Source organism: Oryx dammah, unplaced genomic scaffold (assembly GCF_014754425.2).
Source record: "Oryx dammah isolate SB20612 unplaced genomic scaffold, SCBI_Odam_1.1 HiC_scaffold_2, whole genome shotgun sequence".
NCBI classification, from domain to species: Eukaryota; Metazoa; Chordata; class Mammalia; order Artiodactyla; family Bovidae; genus Oryx; species Oryx dammah.
Genome location: NW_024070186.1, coordinates 49,866,779 through 49,879,904, shown reverse-complemented (window position 1 = coordinate 49,879,904; position 13,126 = coordinate 49,866,779). Strand labels below are relative to the sequence as shown.

Sequence of the window (13,126 nt, the reverse complement as noted above, 5' to 3'; positions counted from 1 at the left end):
TTAGTCATATTAATATTATTGTTTCCTGCACAGGAACCATAAGTTACACAGCCTCAAAGGTTCCAGCCTCTTCTGGAATGCACTGGGAACACACTGAGAAGAGAAGAGAGGGCAAATTAGCCTCCTACTGAGTGTTATTCACTCATTCATTCATTCATTCAGTTATCACCTTGCTGTTCAACGAATATTTATCAAGTGTCTAGTAAGTGGGAGGCACTATGCTGGGTGCCGGGAATGACAACAGTGAACAAAATAGACGGGGTCCCTGCACTTGGGGGCTCCTTTTTCTAAAACTTGGGGTAGAGTTGATTTACAATGTTGTGTCAGTTTCTGATGTACAGCAAAGTGAATCAGTTATACATATACATATAGCCATTCTTTTTTGGATTCTTTTCCCATATAGATCATTGCAGAGTTCCCCCGTGCTATAGAATAGGTCCCTATCAGTTATCTATTTTGTATATAGAAGTGTGTATGTGTCAATCCCAGCCTTCCAATTTATCCATCCTTCTCTTACCTTCTGCTTACAACCCTTCATAACCATAAGTTTATTTTCTACATCAGTAACTCTATTTTTGTTTTGTAGCTAAGTTCATTTGTAGACTTTTTTTTTAGATTTCAGGGAAGCTTTTTAATATGATACATTCTAGATATTAAGTGTTAAAAGGGAGATAAGCTAATACAATAGAAAGTGTTTGGGGAGGGCTGTCTTAGCAAGGGAAGTTCTCTCTGATCTGAATGGCAAGATAGAACCTATCATGTGAAAACCCAAGGGAGGAGAATTCTAGGTAATGGGATTATCTCAGGCAGAGCCCCTGTGATAGGACTGTGTTTGAAGAACAGGACAAAGGCTAGCAGGGCAGAGCTTAGAGAGCAGACCCAGGGCAGGCGAGGACCAGGAGTCCAGGCGAGGTGGGAGAGGAAGACAGAGGCAGGATCATGGAGGGCGTTGCAGACCATGGTAAGGAGTTTGGGCTTTGTTATTCTGTCGTCATCCAGGCTAGTCTTTAAGCATTGTCTTTCCTAGAGAACTCAGTTTCATCTAAAGTGTAAGGAAGCAACAGGGAGGGGCAAGGCTCTGTAACCTCCTCCCACATCCCCATTTCAAACCAATATGCCTCCCTTCCTTTATCAGTTTTGTTCACTCAAATGCTGTGTAGGATTTCACCTCTTGAAGGTTTCAAAGTGGTGGCAGATGAAAGCAGACATTCTTTCACTTTCCCATCAAGAAGTGCAGTTTATTTATCCTGGTCTTGAATTTGGGCTTTGATCAACGAATGTGCCAGAAGTGATGCTTTAAAAGGATCTTTAAGAGAATGGCAGCTCCCACTTCCCCCTCGACAGGCAGGCGCTTGGAGCCTCAGGTGCCATCTAAGAAGTTCTCCTCTACTGAAGAGACCACATGGCAGACAGCCAAGAAAGCAGTCCACCAGGAGATCTGAGGCGCCAACATGTGTCCCCAGTCAGGTTGTTCTGGCCGGCCCCTAGCCATCAGAGCCATCCTAGTGGCCCCGAAGATGCCATCTTGGATGTTCTGTCTCCAGCATACATCACACGGAGCAGGGATAATCCCATTCTGCTTGCCTTGTCAAGAACCTCAGGACTGTGTTCAAAATAAAATGCAGTTTCGTTCCTCTATGTTTTCCTGTCATTAGTTACACAACAGTAGAAGACTGAAGGAAAGGTTTAAACAAAGAGTTTGAAAACCATTCCTCTGAGTAGAATCAATGATCCTACAAAGAACTCCAAGAGCTTTTATCTCCCAAGGTGGGGGAGATAGGAAGGAGAGTGGCCAGGGCAAGGACTTTGGAGTAAAAGGGTCCTGGAGTTGAATCATGACATAACTCAGCTTCTTCATATCTAAAATGCAGATAATAATACATGCCTTGGAGGTTTAATGTGAGACTTAAAATCAGACACTTTAAGATCTTAGCACATAATAAGAGCTCAATGGATTATAATTATAGTGTGGTCATCAAGGCCCTTCCAATGAGAGAGCTTGAGACAAGTTGCTTGGGTTGGAAAACCTGCTTGTGGGGCCAGAGTTTGATCACTACCAGAGTCCACAGTGCAGGTGGCAGTGAGAGAAAGGGCCGTACCCAAACCTACTGTCGAATTTCCTTAAATGTTAACCTGTCATGCAGACACAGTATTTCATAACATTGAACTAGTATTGAGACTACTTTTTCTTTTTCAATTCTCTATCAATCCTGATAAAATAAAAATGTGTTACTACAACTTTAATACCTCTTTTAAATACTTGCTAATCTAATTCCTTTTTAAAAAATTTTATCAGAGAGATTGAAACATATAATCTTAAATTTAGACCATTTGGCAGGCAACAGTATTTGCACTAACACTAATATCATTGTTTCATTTTCATTGTATTTATTTTGACCCATTACTAGTTTCTTTTTTTTTCTCTTGACTTAAAGATTTCCTTGAAAATAAAAGAAGAACATGAAGAACAGGGAATCAGTTTAAAGTAGAATGTTAGATGAGAAATTGTGCAAGTGGTGTGTTTGAGTGTGTGCTAAGTCACTTCGGTCATGTCCGACTCTGCAACTTCCATGGACTAACTCACCAGGCTCCTCTGTCTATGGGATTCTCCAGGCAAGAATACTGGAGTGGGTTGCCATGCCCTCCTCCAAGGGATCTTCCCCACCCAAGGATCAAACCAGAATCTCTTATATCTCCTGAGTTGGCAGCTGGTTTCTTTACCACTAGTGCCACCCAGGAAGCTCTACAAGTGGTGTAAGACATGGCCAGGATTTCAACCAAGGTGCATAGAAGACCTTTGCACATGCTTTGTCGTCAGCCCTATGTTGGGTTGTCACAGTCAAGAAAAGCTGATAAACTCCCTGTGTGATTGAATTGTCCCTCTGCCACCTCTGAGGCCCGGGCACACCACAGCCCTCTGGGATGTAGAAGAGTCAGTCAGGGGTGGCAGGAGCAGAGGACAGCTTCATGGCTGAGGCTCTAACACACAGTCAGCTCTGGGCATCCAGTGATGGCTTCTTGGTTTCCAAGTCCTTTTCAGAGCCTTTCTCACCCCAGAGCCACCACACCTGCCCTGGGACGCCTGCCTGGGCAGTTCTGTCAGCTCAGCTCTCTCTGACCTTCCCCCATCCCCCCCTCCCTTGTCTGCAGCTCTTGCTCCCCTAATGCGCTCAGCACTTTTAGCTGTTCTGTGATATTCTCAGAGGACACGGAGATGAGAGCCTTGCTGAAAATGTGCATCTTCTGCAGAAAAGGGCCGTGGAACACTTAAGAGAGGAAAAGGACAATAAGATCAAAGTGGTTTTGGAACAGAATAGAGGAGGGACTATAAAATTTGAATGAAGTGCCTGGAAAAAAAAAAAAAGGCAGGAGAAGGGAGCTAGCTTTGTTCAGTAGTTAGAGCTCAGAGGGGAGAAATGACAAGAAAAGGATGAGTGCCCTTTAAATTCAGGGCTGCTGAAACACTAGAAATATTAATGTCATACTCTGATCAAAGCATGCAGACCTTTCAGTGTTGATCTGGAGCAGCAAGTGTGAGTGTAGCAATTTTGTCAGTGACTCAGTGTTTCCACTTATCCTCCCAGGAATCTGTTTCCGGGTCACCTCCTCAGTGAGGCCTTCTGGGATCACACAGTCTAAAACAGTGCTCCCCTCTCTCTAGCTCTGGTTCCCTTGCATCTTTTCTCAGCACACTTACCACTTGTTGGAACTTTATTTGGTCATTTATTTACTGTCATTCTCTCCCCTTTAAACAGTAACTCCACAAAATCAAGACTTTGCCTCTCATTGTGTCCCCAGCTCCCCTGGTGTGGAAGAGGCACCCAACAAATAAATATTGGGGAAATGGGGACTTCCAAGGTGGTTCAATGGTTAAGACACAGTTCTTCCATTGCAGGGGGTACAGCTTTGAACCCTGGTTGGGGAATTAAGGTTCTGCATGCTGCACAGCAAGGTCAAAAGAAAAAAACTGTTGGAAGACTGACTTCAACCAGCTGAGGTTTATGAACATATATGTGAGATAATACTAGGAATAAAAGATGAGTTAGACATGAATTTTGCCCTAGAGGGACTGTCTAATATTGATAATAACACTATCAGTTTTAGAGGACTTACTACCTGTTAGGTACCTTTTATTTTCATGTTATTTTGACTTTGATAACTAAGGGTGATGTTATATAAACATCTTTAACAGCAGGTATTGTACACACAGACCCATCAATACCATGAACTGGCACTCAGATATTAAATAACAATGCCAAGGTCTGAGGCCCAGGAAACCTTAGAATCAAAATTTGAGTGAAGGTGTGGCTGATTCCAACATACATTTCCTTAACCCACTACACGAGGACGTATTGTCCTGCTTGTAAAGATGTACAGGCACCTACTGTGTGAACTGTGATAACACGATCTCTGCTCTCAGAGGCTATACACCTGGCAGGGAAGCTGGGGACTTTGGGGCCAGACTGCCCTTGAGAACCAGCCTGATCCCCTCCCTCTGCCATTTTGGCTGCAACAGGTGGAAAAGGCATACAAACAGAAAGAAGAGAGAAGTGGGAGGGAGGAGGAGGAGCTGGGCAAACAGGCAGCTCTGAGGCCTTTTACAGAAGCTGAGAGAACAAGCAGAGAGAGCCTGAGTCCTTGGTGGGCTTGCTGTTCTCCCCAGGGCATCTCCCTGCTCACCCCAAGAAGTCACCTCCACCTGTGGGCATTGGCCCCGAATGGCAGCTGGCTGAGCTCTTCAGCAAAGGCTTTTCACTGGATACGGTCACCAGCACCTCTGGTGATACCAACAGTATCACCGCAGTCAAAGGAATCGGGGACCTGTGCTGCCTGCCAGCTGCCTGCAGCTGGGCGTACACTGAGCTTGCACATGTGCTCGTGAGTCCCCTCCTGGCCTTCCCTGCAGCCCACAGTTGGCAGCAGAAGGGGCTGCTTCATCTTTATTTCTCTTCTGCGGCAGTGGTCTCACCATTCCATTTTCTTTTTTTCTCTTTTCAGCTTTTTTATAAGTGATGGCACTGTGGGTTCAAGGGTAATGTTTTCCAGCACACCTTGAAAACAGGGTGGGTGGTTAAATCGTGTCTCCAGGTTCTCTGGTAATTGACAAGGTAGTGGTGTTCCTTTATGGACCGACGTCACTGTCCCATTTTCAAGTTCAAAGTTCTAAGATAGAGGGCAATCTTTGACTTATGTCCAGTTTGACCTGAGCAACAATGACAGTAATGATTTGCTTTTATTGGAGTAAACCACTGAGAGCTCAGGTTGCTCTGTTGCTGCAGCTCCGTGTTAATTACCTGGACTAATGTGTCTTGCTAATTACAGCTTGCTGAATCTGTCATAATTACTGCTAATAATAATATCTGTTGGGGAATTCCTGGCAGTCTAGTGGTTAGGACTTGGTACTTTCACTTTAGTGGCCAGGGTTCAATCCCACAGGGAACTAAGGGTTCAGTTCGCATGGGGAACTAAGAGCCCATAAACCTCATAACAGTGGCTGGGGTGGGGCAGGGGTGAGGTGGGGTGGGTAATCTGTTGTACACTTCCTGTATTAGCAGGTTTGGCTTAAATGTCCATGGGCTTGGCTTATGGCAAGATTTTATCCTGGGATTACTCTTTTTTTAAAAAAATAAATATTCACTTCATTAATTTAAAAAATATCTTCAATGATTTTTATTATTCATTTTTCTTTTTTTTAAATTTTAGCTGTGCTTGTTCTTCATTGCCGCAGGTGGGTCTGTTTAGTTGCAGTGCAGGCTTAGTTGCCCCATGGCATGTGAGGTCTTAGTCCCCCGACCAGGGATTGAACCCACATCCCTTGCATTGGAAGTTGGATTCCTAAGTACTGGGCCACAAGGGAAGTCTCCCAGGGTTACTTTTGAGAAAGTAATGATGATAGAATTAAATCTGTGCTTTTGTTTCCTCAGTGACGTGGCACGAAACTATTCTATAGCTTCTAAACGTATCTCCATAGATTCTAAATATCATCTGAGTAAACAGACATTTTTGTATTTACCCTGCTGAGTGAAGTCACTCAGTCGTGTCCGACTCTTTGCGACCCCATGGACTGTAGCCTACCAAGCTCCTCTGTCCATGGGATTTTCCAGGCAAGAGTACTGGAGTGGGTTGCCATTTCCTTCTCCAGAGGATCTTCCTGACCCAGGGATCGAACCCAGGTCTCCCACATTTTAGGCAGACACTTTACTGTCTGAGCCACCAGGGAAATCCTATTTAAACCACTAAACAGATAGTATTCTCCCTGTGTTACCTTGGGAAGGTTAACTAACTAGTCCACCATAGTTACTGAGCAGTGGAGGAGGGAAGCTCTCGTTCCACAGGGCCCTGCTGCCTTGACTTGTATGTTGCATCTATTTAATTCCCTATGAGAGATAGTCCACAAAGGGAGAATACTCAGTTATTAACCTGAAGGAGAGGAGGGACCAGATGAGGTCACTAGGTGAACCTGGATAAGACAGTTAAAAGGCAATATTAAAAAGCACCAGTGTGAAGGGAACCTTTGAAATACTGCAGGCACCAGACAAGAGGAGAGAAAGATTGACTGTCTAAGAGCACAGGCTTCCCAAAGCTTAGAGAGTTGAGGCAGGCCGAGAAGCACAGAAAAGGTATGGGCAAGAGGGCAAAGGAAAGGTCTGTACAAGGGAGCATCCTTGCAAGGCCTGCAGAGGGACCCAGCCTGAGACACTTAAGGACAGAGGGAAGACTAGCTTGGCAATTATTGTAGGCTGTGTGGAGATGAGTGGGTGGAGGCCCAGGGACAGTGGGCTGTGGAAGGCTGGCTGAGGAGTTTGGATTTGACCTTGAGGCAGAGCCAGGTCACAGAAAATGATGAGGAAGGAATCAGTTGTTTGCCGAAGAAGTGTCTGAGGCAGGTTGGACTGTTGAGTTTTCTTTGAAAGTAGAATTGATCCACAGGCATTTACTTCCTCTACAGCATGGTGGTGCTGGACCAGACAGCCTCTGTTGGCCAGCCCTGGTGACTAGGAGCTCTTACCTTATGTCTACCCTGTCATAATTTTCATAAAGCCATTCTGTTCCCTTAAAAAAATTTTTTTTGGAAGATGTCTTGGGTTATGTAATCAGATATCCTTTCTAGGGTCTTTGGTTATGAGGGAACATAAGCCATCTGACCTACTTTTTATGGGACATGATTGCCAGTTCTTATATTTTGGCCAGAACCTCATGTCTTATGGAGCACAGTTTCCTTAGGCTGAAGTGATGAGCATTAGATTTGGAAGACCTAGGAGATATAAATGTTCAAAGACCACCTCTTTGAATACACACTGAAATATTTATGGATGGAATGATAGACCATCTGGGAAGTGGATAAGGTATATAGTTGAAACCAGATGGACCACAACCTGATCATTGTTGAAGCTGGCTGATGGTATGCAAAGTTTCACTAGAGTGAATATTTTATAGGAGTAGTTAATCTACAATTGTGCATTCATTTCAGCAAAGTATCAGTTATATCCATCCTTTTTAAGATTCTTTCCCCTTATAGATCATTACAGATCTTTGCCTTCTGCATTAGCAGGTGAATTCTTTACCAATGAGCCACCAGGGAAGCCTCATACACTGTAGTATGTATATGTTCATTCCAATCTTCTAATTTATCCCTCTCCCCACTTTCCATCTTGGTAACCATAAGTTTGTTTTTTACATCTGTAACTCTAGTTCTGTTTTGTAGATAAGTACACTTGTACCTGGACTTTCTAGTGGCTCAGACAGTAAAGAGTCCGCCTGCAATGATGGAGACTCTGGTTCAGTCCCTGGGTCAGGAAGATCTCCTGGAGAAGGGAATGGCTACCCACTCCAGTATTCTTGCCTGGAGAATTCCAAGGACAGAGAAGCCTGGCGGGCTACAGTCCATGGGGTTGCAAAGAACCAGACATGACTGAGCGACCAACACTTTCGCCTTCACTTCACACTTGTATCATTTTTTTAGATTCCACATATAAACGGTATCATATCTTTTTCTCTGTCTGACTCATTTCATTTAGCATGACAATCTGTAGGTCTAGCCATATTGCTGCAATTGCCATTAATTCAATCTTTTCCATGGCTGAATAATGGAATACATTGTATATATGTACCAAATCTGCCTTATCCATTTCTCTGTTGATGGACATTTAGACTGCCTCCATGTTCTGGCTATTGCAATGAACACTGGGGTCCATGTATCTTTTAGAATTATGGTCTTCTCCAGATATATGCCCAGGAGTGGGATTGCTGGATCATATGGTGAGTCTATTACTAGTTTTTTAAGGAACTTCCATACTGTTCTCCATGGTTCTCCTGACTACTTTTGTTTGCTTAAAATTTTTCCATCATAAAAAGTTAAAGAAGAAGCACACATACATCTCTGTTTCAGGCTGCAACATCTAGGAAACCAAGCCGTTGAGTATCCACAAAGCAGGATGCCAAAGCAATCTTGAGATGTGGGAAAGTCAAGTTGATACAACAAGATCATTTACTGTACATGGGAGAGTCTCTCTGAGGACACTGGCCTTGGGTGACTTGTTGACAACAATCTCTCCATTTATAGAGATCTGTTATTTTCCTGCCAGCTTGAAGACTCCGCCTTCCACTTCTTTCCTTTCTGTTTCTTTGTTTGCAAGTTAACTTTCTCCCATGGGCAGAGAGAACTGCTTTTTCAAGAACTATAAAGGGACAACAGAACCCTCCAAAGCAGTGGTTTTCCTTTTCTTTAAAAACCACAACTCAGAGTAAGAACTATACTCTTTGTCATCGCATACAAACACAAGCGACATGCAAGTGTCACAGAATAACACCCTTTACTTGGTGGGATGTGAAAGTGAAAGTGTTAGTCGCTGAGTCTATCTGACTCTTTGTGACTCCATGGATTGTAACCCGCCAGGCTCCGCTGTCCATGGAATACTCCAGGCAAGAATACTGGAGCAGGTTGCCATTCCCTTCCCCAAGGGATCTTCCCGACCCAGGGATTGAACCCAGGTCTCCTGCATTGCAGGCAGTCTCCTGCATTGAGGGCAGATTCTTTACCATCTGAGCCACTCAGTGGGATACATTCTGATATTTTTTGTTCAGCTCTATTCTAGTCAGTTCTGTTCAAATATTTTGAAAGGCTGTTGTGATCCACCAAATTGATTTCAGGATCACTAATGTGTTGCAGTCTGCAGTGTTAAAAAATGGTTAATGAAAAGATACAGTGTGCAGGAAACTTAACATTTAAAACATCTGGCCTGGGGTTGAAGTCATGGACAGCTGGATTTCATTTGCCTCTGACAGTGGAAAAGGCCTCCACACTTCTTTAAGTGGGAGGAAGGTCAGCTGTATCATGCTTGCCAAGGATTGACTAAAGTATTAAATTTCAGCAGATGTGTTAATTGATGTACCCATCAACAGCGAGTGATCATAGCTGCACATAGGCTTAAAATTGGTTTTGGTGGAACTGGGCTTAGCCACGTGCTGTTTTATAATGGTAAAAAGCGAGTAGCCCTGTCTTCACACCCCACGATGGCTATTCCTTGGAGGGGACACCTCACAATGGTGTAAAGCTGTGCATGTCCTTTTGAACCAGAGGGACCTGAAGTTGAACCTCACCAATTACTAACCATGTAACTTTAGACACATCAGTTAACTTCTCTGAATCTCAGTTTTGTTTTTTTTTTCGGAACAGAGATGGTTCTGCATTAAAGAAGATAATATATTTAATGATAAGATAATATCATTAAATATTTTTATTATTAAATATCATTAAAGAGACACCAGCAGGGATGGTGTCTCTCTCATTATGGAGGTTGGTCAATGTCAACACACAAGACCTGGTGCAAACCAGGCACTGAATGTCATTAAATAAATAAATAAAATAATATCATTAAATAAGATAATATATAGCATCTTGGAGAAGGAAATGGAAATCCATTCCAGTATTCTTGCTTGGGAAATCCCATGGACAGAGGCGCCTGGCAGACTACAGGCCATAGCGTTCCAAGAGCTGGACACACTTAGCGACTAAGCCACCACCACCATAGCGTCTAGCCCAGAACCTCACATGAGAACAGATCATCAGCTGACATCATTGCCCACTTCATCTCCCAGCACAGAGGCCATGGGAGCTTTCCTTTGAAGGCTTCTCAATCTAGTGGCCTGTATGGCAGATGCTTGCTGCAGGGGAATAAAAAGCAGAACCCCCAAACAGAGAGAAGCCTGCAGTGCCAACTAGCCAAGAGAGAAGCTACATTTTGAGGCAAAGTGAGGTAGGAACATCATTTACCAGCTTTAGGTCTCCAGTTCCTCAATCATGAAGTGAAGGTGGGGAAATGCAGTGTTCTTCCAGAACTCCTGGCTTATGTTTCTTAAAGACATTTAGCTTCCTGGGCACCAAGTAATGCTCACTGAATGAATCATAGTCATCCCAACCCAATGTCCATCAGTTCACTGGGCCCTTTCAAGTCTGCTTCCTCAGTCTCTCTCCAAGCCATCTCATTGTCTCCTCCTCCAACACCACCTCCATATCTGTTCACTGGACTCCTGGCTTCTATTCTTGCTTGTTCTCCGTCCAATCTCTGCAGTCATAGAGATAAAGTTTAACAATGCCGAAGTGACACAGAGACCACTAGGCAAAATTTCCAGTGACTTCTCTGTGGCCTCAGAACAGAGTACAAACTGATGTGTCTGTCTCCAAGACTCAGCTTGACCTGGTCAGTGCAACTGCCCAAACCAGATGACTGCCACCAATTTAAGGACAGACACCAGCAGGGATGGTGTCTCCCTCATTATGGAGGTTGGTCAATGTCAACACACAAGACCTGGTTTTAACCAGGCACTGAAAGAACAGCCAGTTCCTGAGTGTCCACTAAATCTTTTTCCATAAAATTATGGCCAGTGATCTATTTCATGGGCAAAATAACTTCTATGTCCTATGGCAAATTGTCTCTTAAAGTCCCTATTGTATTTTCTCCTGGCTGTTTAAAGATTAAATGAATTGCCCTATAATTTCCAGTATTTTATATTTTATAACAAGGATTTCAAGGTTTTTCTTTTTTTTTTTTTTGAGAACAAATATAGTTTGGCTGCTTTTTCCATGTTCCTCAAAATAGTCCAAGTGCACTCTGATATGTACTCATTACTTCTAAAGCCTGGTCTTACCCAGATGTAATGGCTGAAGATTTCCCCTAACATGAAGAATGCCATGCATTATGGTTTTCACTTCCATTTAACCAGATTAAATATTTGGCTAAGTGCTTTATGCTCTGATTAGAGGTGTCTATATATGAAGTGCTCCTTGAACAAAAGTTATGGGTAATCAAATGTAATTTAATTGAATCATGTTCCATAATTAAGGCAAAACCACTTCACTTAAATAATTATCTTGAAGTGTTTGCCGTAGCAGAGTTAATAGATTTGCTTTTATTTCTTCTGTACTACTAGTGTTACCTGATGACAAAATTATGGTGACATGCTGCTCTACAGAAACTTCAGATTCAGCCATTTAGGGTTCCAGGCCATGTGAGGACTGCCCAGCTGCCTTCTAAGAAGGTGTCAAAGAGCAGTAATCATTGGATCGAGTTCCTCCCTATGGTTTCTTCATAAGGTTGAATTAGCATTTAAAACGGAGCCCTCTGGAGCGAATATGTTCAGATTGCACAAGCATAGTCACAAACACTGGAAGAGACATCATTCACAGATTTTTTAGAATAGGGATTACCAAACCACTACTGATTTAAGATGCTGCAGTCATTGGGGTGGCAGCTACAGGTGAGACCAATGCAAGATTCAGTGTAGGTAAAGGAGTAGATAGTATATGTTAGTTAAGCATGTAACAGAAAAAGTCAGCTGACCGTGGCCACCATGATTAAATATTTGTAAGCAGGTGGTTATTTGTTTTGGTTCAGTAGGTCAAAAATATCATCTAAGCACTTGGATACTTTCTCTTTCCAGACTGCCATCTTTAGTATAATGGCTTCATCCTTGACCCATCATCTTGTCACCAGCTGCACTTCCAGCCATGCATCAGCACCCCAGGAGACAAAAAGAGAAGGGAGGCAGGTAAACCACGTATGTCTCTTTTCATCAAGAGAACACAAGGCTTTCCCACACTTTGTCCAGCAGACATCTGCTTAGATCTCACTGATGAACTGGGTTGCATTCTCCCCATACCCCTGCCACCTCACCACTGCAGGGAGGCTGGACAGTGGTGAACAGGACTTTCATGTTTGCCTTAGACTCACTCTTATCAGAATAAATACCCTCTTTTATTCCTACCTTTAAAAAAATACCCTCAAATTTCATAATACTCCTTTATCCTGAAAGGCAATGACTAGATCATATAACCCATTTATAGCCATCATTTGAAAATAATGCTGTAGCTGCAATATAAAATCAGAAATAAGAGGAAAATAATTCATGATACAATGTGCATGATACATTTCGATGCATAATTGACTCTGTATGACTCCACCAGTAGACAGAATGTCAGAGTCAGACATTGCAGCTGTTTCAAAGGTATAGTTGAGAAGAAAAGAGAAAGATCAGAAGATATTCCATAGAAAAAGTACAGGAAAATCCAGTGCAAGTTTAAGTAGTAACAAACCAGACTAGTCTGAATATAAGTTAAAAAAAAGAGAGAGAGAGAGAGGGAAAACCTTAATTGTCCAGACAAATTACAGAATGTTAAAGTGGAGACAATGAAGACTAGGATATTCTCTCAAGTGAGCTGAGCCTTATTGCTAAGTACAGCATCAAAAATAATTCTTTCTTTATGACATGGAACATCCATTGGGAAAATACCACAAAAAACCCTTCTCCTAGAGTGAAGACTTCATATCTCAAGATCTATTCTTAGCCTTGAGGACCTACAAAATTTTGTTTCAAAAAGCACTCTAATAAAAGATATTCAAGGAAAAAATCATAATAAAAGGGACTGCGCATGCCTGCTAAGTCGTTTTTAGTCGTGTCCAACTCTTTGCAACCCTATGGACTGCAGCCCATCAGGCTCCTCTGTCCATGGGTTCTCCAGGCAAGAATAATAGAGTGGGTTACCATGCCCTCCTCCATGGTATCTTCCAAACTTGGGTATCAAACCCAGGTGACCCATATTGCAGGCAGATTATTTACCATCTGAGCC

At 42.9% G+C, this 13,126-nt stretch overlaps 1 protein-coding gene across 1 annotated transcript in view; it reads left to right on the top strand.

Moving 5' to 3' along the window:
• The first annotated feature begins 939 nt into the window (after positions 1 to 939).
• Positions 940 to 13,126, top strand: part of LOC120881593 — a 114,642-nt gene continuing 102,455 nt past the window's right edge. The window contains exons 1-3 of the mRNA XM_040265308.1: positions 940 to 961; positions 4,664 to 4,878; positions 5,704 to 5,728. Coding sequence (XP_040121242.1) covers positions 940 to 961; positions 4,664 to 4,878; positions 5,704 to 5,728 — 262 coding nt within the window. The remainder of the gene's footprint in view (positions 962 to 4,663; positions 4,879 to 5,703; positions 5,729 to 13,126) is intronic.